General features: G+C 44.4%; 1 protein-coding gene across 4 annotated transcripts in view; it reads left to right on the plus strand.

Annotated features, from left to right (window-relative positions):
• The first annotated feature begins 298 nt into the window (after positions 1–298).
• Positions 299–13,514, plus strand: part of LOC134814609 (dynein axonemal heavy chain 3-like) — a 45,269-nt gene continuing 32,053 nt past the window's right edge. For 2 of the 4 annotated variants that reach the window (XM_063822735.1, XM_063822737.1), the window contains exons 1-21: positions 299–446; positions 576–664; positions 776–1,072; positions 1,196–1,313; positions 1,525–1,650; positions 1,894–2,086; positions 2,343–2,476; positions 2,679–2,873; positions 3,698–3,849; positions 4,229–4,436; positions 4,606–4,704; positions 8,684–8,887; positions 9,373–9,534; positions 9,678–9,866; positions 9,986–10,156; positions 10,465–10,647; positions 10,908–11,346; positions 11,471–11,755; positions 11,906–12,039; positions 12,736–12,888; positions 13,124–13,418. In XM_063822735.1, coding sequence (XP_063678805.1) covers positions 330–446; positions 576–664; positions 776–1,072; positions 1,196–1,313; positions 1,525–1,650; positions 1,894–2,086; positions 2,343–2,476; positions 2,679–2,873; positions 3,698–3,849; positions 4,229–4,436; positions 4,606–4,704; positions 8,684–8,887; positions 9,373–9,534; positions 9,678–9,866; positions 9,986–10,156; positions 10,465–10,647; positions 10,908–11,346; positions 11,471–11,755; positions 11,906–12,039; positions 12,736–12,888; positions 13,124–13,418 — 3,943 coding nt within the window. In that variant the 5' untranslated portion in view covers positions 299–329. The remainder of the gene's footprint in view (positions 447–575; positions 665–775; positions 1,073–1,195; positions 1,314–1,524; positions 1,651–1,893; positions 2,087–2,342; positions 2,477–2,678; positions 2,874–3,697; positions 3,850–4,228; positions 4,437–4,605; positions 4,705–8,683; positions 8,888–9,372; positions 9,535–9,677; positions 9,867–9,985; positions 10,157–10,464; positions 10,648–10,907; positions 11,347–11,470; positions 11,756–11,905; positions 12,040–12,735; positions 12,889–13,123; positions 13,419–13,514) is intronic. The other 2 variants (XM_063822738.1, XM_063822739.1) reach the window with 1 other exon arrangement.

Here is a 13,514-nt window from a genome sequence, read left to right on the forward strand (position 1 = left end):
GCATTATAATCTTTTGTGTGCCAAGTGCGTTACCACAGGTTTTCTAGTAACATTATAATTTGGATCTTAAGCTTACTGCAGATCAAATGATAATTGCGAATTTGAATTAAAACCAATGAGCAGGGCCAGGGGTGTCCTAAAAATTCACTATTTCATTAGAAGTCTAATAAGTTGTGACTGAAAAATATATGTACACAAGTCGATAGGTAAAATAGACAAACAATTCCTATGCTGATATATTATGCATATAATGTAAATACTATATATAATACGGATTGAGTTAATTTTAAGTATCTGCTTATTTAGTGAGGTAGAAATAGAGATGAAAGATGTCTCTCAAGGCGATGCCGATTTGGATGTACCATGGTATTCAAGACGATTACCAGTTCAACGATGTTGCCAAGCCTGAAAACCTCACCAGACTTCCACCTCTCAATGAACAAGAGGTCATTGCAAGAATTGTGATTCACTTTGTTGTGTATTGTATAAAGATAACTGTTGTATTACTCAATGTTTTTAAAATTATTTCAGCCTTATCAAATATTTTGACAGTTTGACAAAATCATCCATTTCAGGACACCCCTTACATTCCATGCATCCTTCACACTAGTTCCTGGACTAAAGCTGCTCCTTTTAAAGAAGGAAAACATTCCAGGGGAACCAGGTGATTTGCAAGAAATCCACAAATTTGAGAGTTTAATAACATCTTATTATTTACCTAATATTTCTTCCCCTTTTAAAATCAAACTATTCTTCAACCCTTTAACAATTTCAGTAACCGGATTGCTAACAACTACACCCCATCATCCAAAGGACTGCGTATACACAGTCTAAAACAACCCTATGTCCCTGAAAGAGCACCACCGTCGCCTCGAAAGCGACAGAAGATCACTCGGAGTAAAACCGCTGGTCCCAGATTGGTGAAAACAAGATCCAGTACAGAGCCTGAGCTGTCAGTCAGGGAATTTTGTCCACAGACAAAAGCTGCCTTAGCTGTTGAGTTCCCACCATACACTACACCTACCTTTGGGCTACCCAGATCTGCTGATCCAATTGAGCCTTGTCTTGGCAGGTAAACAGAAACATCTTTTAAATTCGTAATTTTAATGATTATACAGAGTCAAAACTATTCGATAATCCTTTTCTAAACCGGTATTTCGTGAAAATAGAATTTGAAAGTAAATTAAATTGCCAGGTACTATGACCTGATTGAAGTAGGTCTACCTAACGACATGGTGGCTCCTCTCTCACAAGACTGGGTCCATGCTGCTTACACTATGATTCCACCCCACCTCATTACCAACTTCCCTGATGTTAGTTGTAATAATATAGTACTATAAAAACTACAAATACTACAAATACTACTAAAACTGATGTGACTTATTTCTTGATTTGTTCGTCCTGCCAATTATAGAAATAGTTGCAAAGACACAACAATGTTATTTTACCGACTCAATAGTATAGCGTTCTGATAAGTATTAAATTAGTGTTTCAGCGACAACTAACTAAAGTTACATATTGCAGACAGTGTCGAAGTTAAACATAGAGATGAAGGAGGGGTATGTAGACAGTTTGAAACAAGCAATACTGGACTACATACTGCTGGATACAAACGAGCAGGCCAGGTTGGGGGTGACATTGCCAGAGCAGGTACATTTTCCTCTGTTCCTTGTGTAGTTTATCTAACAAGTTAATAAAATTGTATCATAGATCTTATCATATCGGATAGTTCGAAATTGTTAATATAAAGTAATTCTAATTGTTATTATCGATTAAGATATTCACACTCGAATTGTCAGGTAAAGTAAGGTTTTTCCTGGTTTAATACAGATTTTAGTATAGCGACTAATAAATCATATTACTATTTAGTAAAATTACTTTTGACTATGACAGGAGATAAAAAGTGCTGGACGAGAGTATTTTCCTTGGCACGAGAGAGTGGTGAGTGCCCGGGGTTTTCTGGAGAAATCGCTCCACTCTACTCACCCCATCATGCTGGACCTCCTCGAGTATTGGAGTCAGAAAATGAGTGATTTTAATCTCATAAAGGTGGAGGAAATCAGAGAAGCTTTGCCGCTTACTATAGGTTTGTCAATATTATAACACTATATTGAACACGTCTATGCTGTCATGATGATGTGGCAACTTCAAAGCAAATACTTGACTTGGTCACTATGAACCTCTCCTTCTGACAGCACCATATCTGCAACTCAATGTCATGTGTCAAAATAAATAATCTCCCCACTAGTAACGACGTCAATATATTCGCTCAAATTATTGTTTTAGAAAACTCATAACAGCTGTTAATAATGAACTCAATATTCACGATTTATGACCGGCAGAGCAAATCCAAGCGATGGTAGCGGCGCAGAGCAAAGCTGGAGCAGAGTTATTGGAGAAGGAATGGGTGGTTGAGTGTGTGGAGATGATTAAGAATCAGCAGTCCAGTATTGAGTCTATAGTTCCCCAAGACGAGGTACGGCCTTCAGTTTTCGTTCAGATTTATTATAATTTAAACTATTCTCGTTTTAAAGTGATAAATTTACCTACGTAGTGTACGGAGCTCTGGATATAAGTCCCTATAAAATGAACTCTAGTCCCTACTAATTGAGAATATATGTACTTCAAATAATTATCTAACAAAACCATTGTTCAAATCTAAGCAAAACAAATTTCAGAACGGCCGAAGATTGGCGATGGAGCACTTCTTTAGTGCAATAGCCACAGTTATGTCTAACCAGCTGCGTGGTGCAGTACAGAAGGCTCTAAATGATTTCATCGGCTTGTTGGAAGTGTATCGGAATGGTAACACTTACACTGGCGAATACGAGAGAGGATTACCTACTCTCAAAAACGCGATTGTAATTGGCTTGGTGAGTTGGGAGGTTGACTAAGCACAACAAATTTCTGAAGTTATTTTGCTCAAATCTGTCACTCAACTAATCGGCAACCTCGATCATGACAGTATCATGCCTTAAATCCTCTGAAAGAAACGTTAACCTCAATTAAGGGGGCAGGGGGGGTCTTTATGAAATTTCTCTCGAAATTGATTTTATAGTTGTTTCTGATAGAGGGGAGTGATATCTACCAGATGTTTTTGGTCCCATGAAAAAATTTTGTTCCTAGCCGAAATTATTGCCTGTCAAAGGTCAGCGCTCATGTGTAATTGTATTGCGCGAGCGATTTTCAATCGCGCGCCCTGAAAATCGAGTCTAAAAATCTATCTTCTCCTACATTTTTTGAAAATCTTGGACCTCGTTTTTTGACGATTTTTTCAGGTCCAAGATTTTCAAAATCGAATAAAAACTTTTCTAAGGCCTATCTTAAAATTCTGATAGACCAGAAGTTTCTAAATGGTCCTTAGAACATATCCTGAAAGTTTCAAGGTGATTGCTCAAAAAATGTAGGAGAAGATAGATTTTTAGACTCGATTTTCAGGGCGCGTGATTGAAAATCGCTCGCGCAATACAATTACACATGAGCGCTGACCTTTGACCGGCAATAATTTCGGCTAGGAACAAAATTTTTCCATGGGACCAAAAATATCTGGTAGATATCACTCCCCTCTATCAGAAACAACTATAAAATTAATTTCGAGAGAAATTTCATAAAGACCCCCCCCCCCCTGCCCCCTTAAGATGCACAGTATTGGTCTATAATTTAAGAATAGATGGATAATCTTAGCACCATCTTCCAGGAACCGAACCAGAGCTCAGCATCTGTTCAGTTTGAACCAAGTTTTACAGACGTGTCAGCTGCTCTAGTGAACTGTTTAGCTATAATTGTTCTAAGTGTGGAGAAAATACCACGTGTAGAGAGCAAGCTGTTTATGGACAAAGATTCTGAAGAGTATGTTTAATTTACACTTTACTCTATTAGAGTTTAATTTTAATAAGTAAATTATCAAAGAAAATAAACTATTACGGCTTGACTGTGTAAATGTCACGTTGTTCCATAATGTTATAAGAGTGGAATGCCACCAGGCGTCATCTTTATGTCCTCCATAATATGGGACCGTTCAGAAGCTGCATAGTGACCATATTAGATACAAGAGAAACGCCACTTTAGGTCGCGACGAGAATTAGGACACAAATCGTACACACGATGACTTGTACAAAACAGCATTTGTTCGAAAAACTGACCAACATCAAGAACCTTTTATTATATAATAGAAAACAACTTTAATTAATTGGAAAAGGGCTCTGGAAATATATAATTGCTAATCAAGTCCCAGGTTTATAAGCTCGACCGGAACTGGTGACGACTGTGTTCTTGAGATTGTAAAGCGAGTGGAGGCTATAGTGGAGGTGAACATGCCCGGACCTATGAGTTACCGGTCAGTTTACAAGACTTACCAGCACTTACTGACACAGGAGGCTGAGAATAATACTGACCAGTTTCTCAGAGGAGAACACGATCTGTTGGAGTATCAGCAGGTTTGAACTATCCGTTAATTTGAATTATCCGTTAATTTTACTCGCTGTCAGTTTGTATCGTATATCATATGTTGTAAAATGATCTAAATGATCATAACATACAGTACTATCCTCAAGTGCTATCTCATTATATTATACTTTGAAAACAATAACAGTCCCACTTCATCAGGCTATCGAGAAACACAAATCTCTGACAGACAAAGTAATGAAACTTATTGTTATTGTTCCTATGCACGCCTTCGAACTGAACTGTTCCAAGATGAACAAGGTGAGTTAAAGATAAGAGAAAAATTTACATCAAAATATCTACCATCACTGGGGGGGGGGGTGTCACGTCCGTCTATGTCCGCTTGTCTCATAGAATCCAAAAAGGACAGGACATAGGCGGACATAGACGGACATAGGCGGACATAGGCGGACATAGGCGGACATAGACGGACATAGGCGGACATAGGCGGACATTTATGGACACCTAAATTGCTAAATAAAATGTTCAATTTTTGCTGTTATAGGGGGATCATGTTTTTTGTCCGTTCGGTACCCTATATTTTCAAAACGGACAAAAAATAGAGCGGACAAAAACGGACAAAAATGGAAATAACATTTAGATGCTTCCTCCTCCTACTCTTCCTCCTCCTCCCCCTGGGTCTTCCTGATCTTCCTCAGTCCTCTTCCTCCTCCCCTCCTCAGTCCTCCTCCTACTCCTCCTCCTCGTCCTCAGTCCTCCTCATCAGTCCTCAACAGTCCTCCTCCTCCCCAGTCCTCCTCCTCCTCCTGAGTCCTCCTCCTGGGTCCTCCTCCTGGGTCCTCCTCCTCCTCTTCATCCTCCTCCTCTTCCTCCTCAGTCCTCAGTCCTCCTCCTCATCCTTCTCCTCAGTCCTCCATCCTCCTCCTCAGTCCTCCCCCAGTCCCCCTCCTCCTCCTCCTATTCAGTCCTCCTCCTCCTCCTTCTCAGTCCTCCTCAGTCCTCCTCCTCCTCCTTCTCAGTCCTCCTCAGTCCTCCTCCTCCTCCTCTTCCCTCTCAGTCATCCTCCTCAGCCATCCTCCTCAGTCCTCCTCCTCCTGGGTCCTCCTCCTCCTCTTCATCCTCCTCCTCTTCCTACTCGGTCCTCAGTCCTCCTCCCCCTGGGTCCTCCTCCTCATCCTTCTCATCAGTCCTCCTCCTCCCCAGTCCTCTCCCAGTCCCCCTCCTCCTCCTCCTCCTATTCAGTCCTCCTCCTCCTCCTCCTCAGTTCTCCTTAGTCCTCCTTCTCATTTCTCCTAAGTCCTCCTCCTGAGTCCTCCTCCTCTTCCTTCTGAGTCCTCCTCCTGAGTCCTCCTCCTCCTCCCTCTCAGTCATCCTCCTCAGTCATCCTCCTCAGCCATCCTCCTCAGCCATCCTCCTCAGTACTCCTCAGTCCTCCTCCTTCTCAGTCATCGTCAGTCCTCCTCCTCAGTCCTCCTCAGTCCTCCTCCTCCTGGGTCCTCCTCCTCCTCCTGGGTCCTCCAGCCTCCTGGGTCTTCCTGATCCTCCCCAGTCCTCTTCCTCCTCCCCTCCTCAGTCCTCCTCCTACTCTTCCTCCTCGTCCTCAGTCCTCCTCATCAGTCCTCAACAGTTCTCCTCCTCCCCAGTCCTCCTCCTCCTCCTGGGGCCTTTTCCTGGGTCCTCCTCCTGGGGCCTTTTCCTGGGTCCTCCTCCTGGGTCCTCCTTCTCCTGCTCAGTCCTTCTCCTCCTCAGTCCTCTTCTTCCTCTTCCTCCTCCTCCTCCCTCTCAGCCATCCTCCTCAGCCATCCTCTTCAGCCATCCTCCTCAGCCATCCTCCTCAGTCCTCCTCCTTCTCAGTCCTCGTCAGTCGTCCTCCTGAGTCCTCCTCCTCCTCAGTCATCCTCCTGAGTTCTCCTCCTCCTCCTCCTCCTCCTCCTAGGTCCTCCTTCTGGGTCCTCCTCCTCCTCCTCCTCCTGGGTCTTCCTGATCCTTCTCCTCCCTCTCAGTCATCCTCCTCAGCCATCCTCCTCAGCCATCCTTCTCAGCCATCCTCCTCAGTCCTCCTCAGTCCTCCTCCTCCTCCTGGGTCCTCCTCCTCCTCCTCCTCCTGGGTCCTCCAGCCTCCTGGGTCTTCCTGATCCTCCCCAGTCCTCTTCCTCCTCCCCTCCTCAGTCCTCCTCCTACTCTTCCTCCTCGTCCTCAGTCCTCCTCATCAGTCCTCAACAGTTCTCCTCCTCCCCAGTCCTCCTCCTCCTCCTGGGGCCTTTTCCTGGGTCCTCCTTCTGGGTCCTCCTCCTCCTGGGTCCTCCTCCTCCTGGGTCCTCCTCCTCCTGGGTCCTCCTTCTCCTGCTCAGTCCTTCTCCTCCTCCTCCTCAGTCCTCTTCTTCCTCTTCCTCCTCCTCCTCCCTCTCAGCCATCCTCCTCAGCCATCCTCTTCAGCCATCCCCCTCAGCCATCCTCCTCAGTCCTCCTCCTTCTCAGTCCTCGTCAGTCCTCCTCCTGAGTCCTTTTCCTCCTCAGTCATCCTCCTGAGTTCTCCTCCTCCTCCTCCTCCTCCTCCTCCTAGGTCCTCCTTCTGGGTCCTCCTCCTCCTCCTCCTCCTGGGTTTTCCTGATCCTTCTCCTCCCTCTCAGTCATCCTCCTCAGTCATCCTCCTCAGCCATCCTCCTCAGCCATCCTTCTCAGCCATCCTCCTCAGTCCTCCTCAGTCCTCCTCCTCCTCCTGGGTCCTCCTCCTCCTCCTCCTCCTGGGTCCTCCAGCCTCCTGGGTCTTCCTGATCCTCCCCAGTCCTCTTCCTCCTCCCCTCCTCAGTCCTCCTCCTACTCTTCCTCCTCGTCCTCAGTCCTCCTCATCAGTCCTCAACAGTTCTCCTCCTCCCCAGTCCTCCTCCTCCTCCTGGGGCCTTTTCCTGGGTCCTCCTCCTGGGTCCTCCTCCTCCTGGGTCCTCCTTCTCCTCCTCAGTCCTTCTCCTCCTCCTCCTCAGTCCTCTTCTTCCTCTTCCTCCTCCTCCTCCCTCTCAGCCATCCTCCTCAGCCATCCTCTTCAGCCATCCTCCTCAGCCATCCTCCTCAGTCCTCCTCCTTCTCAGTCCTCGTCAGTCCTCCTCCTGAGTCCTCCTCCTCCTCAGTCATCCTCCTGAAATCTCCTCCTCCTCCTCCTCCTCTTCCTCCTAGGTCCTCCTTCTGGGTCCTCCTCCTCCTCCTGGGTCTTCCTGATCCTTCTCCTCCCTCTCAGTCATCCTCCTCAGTCATCCTCCTCAGCCATCCTCCTGAGCCATCCTTCTCAGCCATCCTCCTCAGTCCTCCTCAGTCCTCCTCCTCCTCCTGGGTCCTCCTCCTCCTCCTGGGTCCTCCAGCCTCCTGGGTCTTCCTGATCCTCCCCAGTCCTCTTCCTCCTCCCCTCCTCAGTCCTCCTCCTACTCTTCCTCCTCGTCCTCAGTCCTCCTCATCAGTCCTCAACAGTTCTCCTCCTCCCCAGTCCTCCTCCTCCTCCTGGGGCCTTTTCCTGGGTCCTCCTCCTGGGTCCTCCTCCTCCTGGGTCCTCCTTCTCCTCCTCAGTCCTTCTCCTCCTCCTCCTCAGTCCTCTTCTTCCTCTTCCTCCTCCTCCTCCCTCTCAGCCATCCTCCTCAGCCATCCTCCTCAGCCATCCTCCTCAGTCCTCCTCCTTCTCAGTCCTCCTCAGTCCTCCTCCTGAGTCATCCTCTTCCTGAGTCATCCTCCTCCTGAGTCATCCTCCTCAGTTCTCCTCCTCCTCCTCCTCCTCCTAGGTCCTCCTTCTGGGTCCTCCTCCTCCTCCTCCTCCTGGGTCTTCCTGATCCTTCTCCTCCCTCTCAGTCATCCTCCTCAGTCATCCTCCTCAGTCATCCTCCTCAGCCATCCTACTCAGCCATCCTTCTCAGCCATCCTCCTCAGTACTCTTCAGTACTCTTCAGTACTCTTCAGTCCTCAAAATGTTTGTCTGCTAATGTCCACCAATGTCCGCTAATGTCCATCCAAGTCCGCCAATGTCCGTCCGGGTCCGCCAATGTCCGTCCGAGTCCGCCAATGTCCGTCCGAGTCCGCCAATGTCCGTCCGAGTCCGCCAATGTCCGTCCGTGTCCGCCAATGTCCCAAAAAACACGTCCGTTGTCTCATAGAATCCAAAAAGGACAGGACATAGGCGGACATAGACGGACATGACACCCCCCCATCACTTTTTGAATTTGTTACGAGTTGTACGAAATATGTTTTGGTCGCTATCAATTAATTATCTCCCCAATTATCTCCCTGGTACATCCCTCAGTTTCTGTGTGACAGGAGTAACATGCTGAGCAACATGATTCTCAGAGACATTGTGTTCCGATCCCGGACAGTCAACAAGAACATCTGTGAGCAGTATGACAGTATCGTGACTAGGATCACTACCATCCCTGATAGTACTGAGGATCTGGTTGCCTTGATGAAGTTCCTGGAGAAGTTAGAGTTGAAGGAACTTCAGGATCTTAAGGTGAGATATACTCGATACAGAACAGGAATGCAGGGTGGTAGTTTTAGTGAACAATCAATTGTATATCTAACAGATTTGAGTGGGGTGGACTGAAAAATGTCCTTTGATTTCATTGAATGTCCAAATTTAGAGTTGATAAAGCTGCTAGAAAATGTTATGTAATACATGTACATCATATTCATTGCGCGGCTAATACATGTTATCATTTAACTTGGCAAACCTTGTTCAGTTCAACCTGTTATTGAGATGACATGAGTATCAATATTGAGCACAGTTATACTTTTATTTTTATTTCACACTATTAATGAACTTATTGTTACACATGTACAAGTAAGCCTAAAGCACCCTCACTCTAATTCAACTCTAACCTTAGAGTTTTGCTTTAGTGGTCTGGCTTCTTGGATACTGTTAACTTATTAAGGGATTTTACTGCAATGTGATAAATAAACGGAATTACACAACATAAAACTTTATTAATTCCTCAGAATCAACTGATCCCAGCTGCAGAGAACCTCATGTTTCTGCTTGATTACGCGACACTACCAGAGGAGGATATCAAACTAAATGATACGACCTTCTCGTGGCCGGACAGGATACTGCCAATCATTAGTTACAGTGAAATGAGACTCAGAAAGAAGAACGAACAGGTACGAACAAGTACCAGGTACCAGGTACCAGGCCAGACCCTCCTCAAGTGGGGCGGCATTGTCATCGACAAACATCAAAGTTGATATATTCGTGCCATTCTCCAACAGTTAATTCAAATACCGACCTCTGAAAATAATCCCAGGCAACAGATAACTTATCCGGCTGGAAGAAGGAGTTCCAGGAGAGAGTTAACAAAGCTGTGGAAGATACTGACGCCTTCAGAACCAAGGACAGGCTAACAGAGGCTCCTACTTATGTAGAGCAGCTGAAGGAGCTGGGAGAGAGGCTGGCTGCGTATGCTACTGAGCGAGATACTATCAACAGAGAGGAGGTACGAACTAATATCATCTTCATTACAAATACACGTCATGACTGGTTAAAGTGACTTATTTCATCATTATGTAGTAAACTGTAAAGTAGACTGTTTTATCAATAAAACTATTTGTCCAGGAGCTGCTGGAGGTACCCGAACCCACGCAATACCCTCAAATAGCAGAGAGCATGTTGATGAAGGAGCCATTTGATAAGCTGTGGAACACTGCTGTAAGGTTCCAAGAGCGGTATGATACTTGGACTAAGGGACCCATTCTGGGACTCAATGCTGAGGAGGTCGCCGAGGAGGTGAGGGTTTTGATTTAAGTAATATTTAAGTAATATTTCATTAAATTTCCTGATCTGAAGTACAGGATAGTGGAGACTCCGACTATCTGATAGTGATATATATGACACTAAGATATTTAACCCACTTTAATCTAAACCATGAATATAAAACATGATTTCTTGTGATATCTTTAACAGCTCTGGAAGCACTTATCTCTTATCAATAAATATATCAATAAATATATCAATATATTGATAATATCAAATAAATAATATCTCTGATTATATAATTATGTACTTATTATTTGTATCTACTAAACACTACACAGGTGGGTAACCTATGGAGAGTCATGTACAAATTAGTGCGTTCTTTCACCGACCTCCCTGGACCAATGAGAGTTGCTACAACAGTTAAAAACAGACTGGATAAGTTCAAACTTCACCTGCCACTCTTGGCAACTCTGTGTAATCCTGGTCTCAGAACCAGACATTGGACTACCATGTGCGAGGCGGTGAGTACAGAACCCCCCTCCCCCCCCCCCCCCCACGCCCGGCCCCCACAACCCTCTCCCTCCCTTAATGCTGACCTGCTACGGCCCCCAGGCCTTTATACTACATATGTATTATACCCCAGCCCCAGTGTTTATCTTGTAAGATTAGTTCTATTATTCATGTGCGTATTATCATGTTTTATATAGAATCTGGTATATCTATTAACGCACATAAACAATTGGCGTGCTTTATCCCAGATTCTAATCTTTAACTGAACCAGGTTGGTTACGATATAACACCCACTGAAGAAACACCACTCTGTGAAACTCTGAGTTACGGTCTTGAGAAACACATCGAACAGCTGGAGGAGATATCTGGTGTGGCCAGTAAGGAGTACGCTCTGGAGAAAGCCATGCAGAAGATGAAGACTGAATGGGCCGATGTTTGCTTTGTGTTTATTCCTTATCGAGACACTGGTGTCTCTATTCTATCCTCAGTTGAAGACATCCAGATGTTGTTAGACGATCATATTGTAAAGGTTCAAACGATGCGATCATCTCCGTTCATTGGACCTTTTGAGGCTGAGTTCAAGGAGTGGGAAGCTAAGCTGCAGTCGATGCAGGATATTATAGATGAGTGGCTGAAAGTGCAAGCCACGTGGTTATATCTGGAACCTATCTTCTCCAGTGAAGATATCATGCAGCAGATGCCCGAGGAAGGTAAAATAACTTAATTTGTTTCAGATCATTTGAACTACTTATACTGTTTATTGTGAACCATCCTGATTTCTGACTATTTATTAATAACATTTCTGTTCACGAATTATTAAGCACATTTTTCCAGGTAAGAAGTTTACAATAGTGGACGGATTCTGGAAGGACATAATGAGCGAGGCAGTGGTAGACACAAAAGCGCTTGTGGTGACAACGATAAACAACATGCTGACCAAATTGCAACAATCTAATGCATATCTGGAAGATATCCAGAAGGGTCTGAACAATTACCTCGAGAAGAAACGACTCTTCTTCCCTCGGTTCTTCTTCTTATCTAACGATGAGCTGCTGGAAATCTTGTCAGAGACAAAAGATCCGCTCAGGGTTCAGCCCCATCTTAAGAAGTGCTTTGAGGGTATGTATTTAGGATAGGAACCTCTTTCATCTCACTTTTGCTCTTTTTCCACTTTGCTCCACAGTCCACCTCGGTTTAGGGCAGGACTATTTAAATGTAGTTCTAGGCCTCCCCAATTGTAGCGAAGCCCCTGACTCTCCACTGTTTCAGGCATTGCTAAGTTGGAATTTACTGAAAAGAAGGAAATTGTTGGCATGATAAGTAGTGAAGGGGAGACTGTCCCATTCGATACAACTATTATTCCTGCTGACGCTAAAGGAATGGTTGAGAAATGGCTCATCCAGGTACAATGTTTATTGAACTAACAACTTTCTTATCGTGCTGGATCATTATCTTAAATATAAGGAATTCGAATTTTTAATCATAACTATTTTTTTCGCTAGCAATAACACTTGTAATCCTCTATTAACTGATACTTGAAATGAAGATCATCATATCATATCGTATACTATATAATATAGTATGATATATTAGCAAGTTACCGATTCTGGAATTAAAAGTGTGATCGGTACACTTGATTTGTTTGCTTGTTACACGCTCCACAAAATACAATAGCTACTTGCTATAAAGCCACTAGCTCCCGCAGCCACACCAAGCAGATTCGCTCTCACTGCCCGAGCTCATTCCTTCACTAGCAACTCAACAGCGACAAATATTTTCTGTAGAGTTGTAAATATGCGATTTTACAGTGCATGAATATTCCAAATAACATGCAACTCACTCTCAATACATGTTGGGATAAGGCTATGATTTTATGTTTAAATAGTACACATGGTGAAGAGCTGGCCGATATCGGCTCTCAGCGTTGGATCTAGATGCTTGTGAAACTGACGAAACACCTAACAATTGCCGAGTTAAATCCCTTCTCTTGAAGGAATATGAGTAATATGAGTATAATATGAGCATATTTATACTTCCCGCTAGTAACACTATCCCGTGGTAGTTGGTAACTTTACAAATTAAATATAATGACTGATCAGGTACGGGACGTGATGAAGTCCTCTCTGGTGAATATCGTAAAGGAGAGTGTAGAAGCGTACAAGAACACTGACAGAAAGGAGTGGGTTATTGACTGGCCCGGGCAGGTAGTCCTGGCAGGGTCTCAGATCTATTGGACCACTGAAGTGGAGGAGGTGAGACGTTCAAAATACTGGACTACTTTTGTTGGTCACTCTAAAACTTGGCAACATCTAAATACAGTTATTCCTCAGTCTTACTCTGAAGATTTATTTATGCATATTATATTTCTCAGCCTGATAAACCACATCAAATGATGGAGTAGTTCGCTGTTTGTTAGTCTCATTATTGAAGTACTGATATTTCAGTATAACGTGATAAACCACAAGTCATTAACATTTTAAACCTCAGGCGATTGTTAAAGAAAACGGTCTGAAAGATTACCTCCTAATACTGAACGCTCAAATAAACGATATCGTAGAGCTGGTCCGAGGACCTCTTAACAAAGGAGCACGTGTGACGCTCAGTGCGCTGACCACTATTGACGTGCACGCGCGAGACGTGGTGGAGGAATTGACACACAACTTGGAGTTGTCAGATGTTAACGACTTCGATTGGATAGCTCAGCTGAGATACTACACTAATGGGGATGATGTTGATGTGAAAATGATAACAACTACAGTAAAGTATGGAAATGAATATCTAGGTAAGTTGTATTTCGTGATAGAGCTTTTACTTCTGCTATATGGACACGTTCATTTGAGTTTGAGGATATTGGTAAATATAAGTGACCCTATTAAAA

Source organism: Bolinopsis microptera, chromosome 5 (assembly GCF_026151205.1).
Source record: "Bolinopsis microptera isolate Bmic1 chromosome 5, MBARI_Bmic_1.0, whole genome shotgun sequence".
Classification (NCBI taxonomy): Eukaryota; Metazoa; Ctenophora; class Tentaculata; order Lobata; family Bolinopsidae; genus Bolinopsis; species Bolinopsis microptera.